At 50.2% G+C, this 4,138-nt stretch overlaps 1 protein-coding gene across 1 annotated transcript in view; it reads right to left on the bottom strand.

Annotated features, from left to right (window-relative positions):
- Window positions 1-3,386: 3,386 nt before the first annotated feature.
- The window catches only part of ACAP3 (ArfGAP with coiled-coil, ankyrin repeat and PH domains 3), a gene marked incomplete at its 5' end in the record, with an annotated part of 37,416 nt that continues 36,664 nt past the window's right edge, over window positions 3,387-4,138 (bottom strand). The window contains 3 exons of the mRNA XM_029087333.1: window positions 3,387-3,534; window positions 3,641-3,751; window positions 4,087-4,134. Of these exons, the coding sequence (XP_028943166.1) occupies window positions 3,387-3,534; window positions 3,641-3,751; window positions 4,087-4,134 (307 nt within the window). The remainder of the gene's footprint in view (window positions 3,535-3,640; window positions 3,752-4,086; window positions 4,135-4,138) is intronic.

Raw genomic sequence — 4,138 nt, 5'->3', positions numbered from 1 at the left:
CTTTGCTGTATTACTAACAGGCTCAGCACCACAACTCATCGTCCTGGACAACAGCATCCAACACCATCAGAGCTCTGGGCAGCGCAGCGAGGTCTGCAGGGAGTTTCACACACTCCTAAGACTGCGGATTTGCTCCTGACCCTGCTCAGACTGACAGTAATGCTGTCACCAGTTGGAGAGTAAGTGGGCTCAACTGACAAAGAGGGGCAGATGAGGAGCTCAGGGACATGGTTTAGAGGTGGAATTAGTGTTGGGTTCATGGTTGGACTTGATGATCTTAAAGGTTCTTTTCCAACCACTACGAATCTGTGTGGGTGTGAAAAGGGGCAGCGACACACAAGTGAAGGCAGCACCCTGCTCAGTGGGGAAGCCCACGTGAATTTAGGGTGACTTAGAAGATAAAGTCCAATGCAAAGGACTGAAAGATGAAGCTCTGTGAGAACGTGAAGTGGAAACCTTCTGTAATCCTGCATGAGAAACGCTGAGTGGACAGTGATGCTGGCCAGACCTTCACTTCAGTGTCAGGAAGAAAAATATTTAACCCAGGGCACATGAAATGGAAACTGAAGGAGATCACGCAGCAGCCCAGCCTGCATCTGGCATCACTCACCCAGGTGTACCCTGGAGTCAGCCTCTTCTTCCAGTGATGTGACTCCAGAGTCACCTGTGGGAGCTACAACCAGAACATGGTCCTTCCTCACAGAGAAGTTGTCCCCTGAACTAGGGATTTATAGATCCTCGTGTTCCTCTGAGACTGAACCTCAGCACTGAGGGCATTTTATGCTGCTCTGCTTCATCCCACACGCAGTTCTGATTCACTCCTGAGGGTGCTGTGGCTGAACAGAATATGAATCCACACCAAGTGACCTGGCCTCTGCCAACAGGTCACATCCTCCAGCTTCTACTCAGAGAGGAGTTCCAAAGGAGTATTGCCTGGTTAAGGACCACAGGATGGTTTCAGACCAGGCACTGAGCAGTTAAGAAGGGAGAACCCGAGGCTGGGTGGTCAGAACTCCCCCTCCAGCCCATCAGTGAGCTGTGAATTGGCCGGTTCACACAAGCCAGGAGTTCCACAGCCCAGAGCCAGCAGCAGCACCCTGTGTGCAGAGCACGGGCCTCCTGGGACAGCAAGAGTGGGGTGATGGAGAAAATGCTGTGAGAGGCATTGCCAGTGATAAAGAGGCTGATGGGGCCAAGCTCATTAATTCTTATTTTCCAAGATCAGTGGAAGGAGACTGTTTATTATTTACGGAAGCACAAAAGGCCCTGGGGCCAGATTCTGCACCACCATTGATCTGCAGCAGTGTCAGCACAGTCACTAGGACCATTTCAGATTCACAACAGACAACTGGGACTGAGATCAGAACTCAGCACTTGGTACTGTGCATCCCAAAGCTCCAAAGGGAAGAGGAATGAGAAAGCTACGAGACAAAGATGGACTTTGAGACCCAGATTGCACAGACAGAAAAGTGTGGTCTGGCTGCAGCAAAATATGGGACAGCACCTTCTTATGGGAGCAGGGACTCTCCCTTGAGCTGAGGGGACACCCTATGAGACTCTACGTGGAGTTTCTTTGTGGTTCCATTTGGAGACGTGCAGGGGGACAGCAAGTGCTGCTGGTTCAGTCTCTGAGGGCAGAATCTCGAGGGAAAAGGAGGATGACTGCTGCTTCACTATCTGAGGACACAACCATGGCAACAGAAACAAACCTGCAAAGGTTTAATCCAGGAAGAGCTGCAGTATGACAGCAGCCAGTACACCAGAAAAAGTCATCAAGCACGTAGGGGATGAAAGGCAGATGACTGCGTATCACTGCTGATGTAACACAGGAGGATGGGGAACTCTGCCTGGTATTCTTGTGAGATCCTGATCCCCCCCAGATCCCAGCACTATCCGTAAGGCACTACAGCCCAACCCCAGGGCTGGCAGCCCAGGTGCTCAGGCAGGTTAAGTACCAGTTGTGGAATGCCACCTACGAGTCCCAAAAAACTCTGATGGCAATTGAGAATGCAGCTGAGGGCATTCTGAAGAGACTCTTACAGGAGCATCTCTCAGTTTGGCATCCACACTCCCAGTCAGAGGATTAAATGCCAGTGGTACGTGTGCTCTGTAAGTCCTCCTGAGACAGGATTACACGGCTGCAGCATCTCCACAGAGCTACTGTGGTGTGATCCTCATAGCACAGACCAGAAACATAGCAACAGGGTGCTCTAAATAGAAACATTCCCCAACTCGAGCAAAGAATAATACAAGAAAAAGGAAAGAAACAAAAAGAAGATTCTGCCAGTCACTGGAATTGGGGAACTCAAAAGCCCCTGGGCCAGTTGCTGAGATGCTCTACTCACATCCTTCAGCACGCAGGGGGAGAGCACGGAGGGATACACATGCAGGTACAAGTCTCCTTCACAGAGATGCCAAGTCAGAAATCTGAAGTGACCAAGAAACAAAGTGAACCAAAGTCAAACAGCATCGTGCAGCCATTCAGCCAGTGGGAGTTGGACGTGGCTTTTCTTCCCTGACACAAAGCCCATCGCCAGCGACAAGCTTCTCCCAGCCTCAAAAAATAAAAGGAGCACTGCTGCTTCCATAACACTGTGCAGATGGCACCTGGGCCCAGGAAGCAGGTGAGCTATGGCTTTGACCAGCTAATCACCACGAGCAAAAAGAGGGGAGCGTGGCTGGTAGAGTCCTGAGAGCAAACAAGATGAGTAGCCATCGCTCTCAATCCGACCCCCTTCTGTTGTGTCTTCTGGAGCAACAAGATCTCTGCCCCACAAAACAGCCCGTTCCTGACTCAGAGGTCTTCTTTTAGTTTTCTAAACTGGCCCCTGCAGCTGCCAGATGCTGCAGCAGTCCCACGAGAGAGCAAGGCTGCTGGTCATGCTGCCAGGACAGCAGGCTCCACGTCAGAATCCCTTTCAATAAACTGTTCAGACAAAAACTCAGTGCCCGGTAACCACACTGAGGCAGAGACAGGTTCGTCTGGTTGTATTGTTGGTGGGTTTCTCCTGGTGATAGAGGGTTTCCTTTTCTTCTCTTTTCTTTTTCTTTTTTTTTTTTTAATATTTTCTGCTTTTTTATTGTTGTTTTTAAATGCTAAACTCATCTCCCGTACTTTTCACACACTGAAGTCCACACGCCATGGTCTGTGGTTATGCCCTAGGAGTCTCCTACACAAAATCAACCATCCAGTAGTCAAGCATGAGAACTTAATGCTACCAGGAAAGACCCTTTTTCCTTCCTGTGTGCACCTCAATCCTACATGTGCAGGCATCAAAAACAGACCAATCTGCAAGAAACACCAATATACCAAGGATGGGGCTCTCAGGGCTTCTAGAAATTCAGCCCAACTTCAAGACAGCAAAGGGGAGGTGGGGGAGTGGTCACTAACACTCATCTATATTAAGGCTGATGAACTCCTGTATACACTTCCTGTACTGCAGCTCAGTAGGGCTGTTGCTGGGATATTGACCTGGTTGTCCAAAGGGACCTTCTGCTTCTCGCATCTCCTCGTTCATTCGAGCCAGACGCAGCCTAGAATGAAACAGAGAAGAGAGGGAGGTTTGGTTAATCCTTCCTGATGGTTATTTACAGGCAGTGTTTCTGTATTCAGACACTGGAAAATCCTGGCTGCACTTACAAGGTCACTATGTCTGCGTTGGCCGCCTGGACAGCAATGCTGAGCGGGTCCTGCCCGTCACCATCCACCGCGTGTTGATTTGCCCCTCGCTTGAGGAACAAGCAGACCTGACTGCAGAAGGGAAAGAAAAGACCATCAGAGCAGGAATTCCAGCTCCTCCGCCCCACCCCAGGCACAGCTTCACTTGTCTTGGTCTAAGTCAGGAAACATTGCAGCAGGATGGAGAAAAGAACGAGTGCACAGGGGCCCTGTTACCCTCCATCTATCATCGTGGGGGCAATAATCCTTAAGACAATCAAGGATGTGATATAAAAAGGTATGTTTGGCAAATAACCAATTCACCAAAACCCAGCTCCCTTGCCCACCTCACCCCAAGACTCAGTGTTAACGCTGAATCTCAACCCAAGGGTGATGGAGCACATCAGAGCAACGTGCAGAGAACTTACCCAGTGTGCCCCAGGTAGGTGGCGTGATGCAAAGGAGCCCGGCCTCGGCTGT

The sequence above is a fragment of the Antrostomus carolinensis genome, unplaced genomic scaffold (assembly GCF_000700745.2).
Source record: "Antrostomus carolinensis isolate BGI_N321 unplaced genomic scaffold, ASM70074v2 scaffold23861, whole genome shotgun sequence".
NCBI lineage: Eukaryota > Metazoa > Chordata > Aves > Caprimulgiformes > Caprimulgidae > Antrostomus > Antrostomus carolinensis.
Note: the sequence above shows the minus strand (reverse complement) of the source record. Positions and strands in the feature narration are given on the sequence as shown.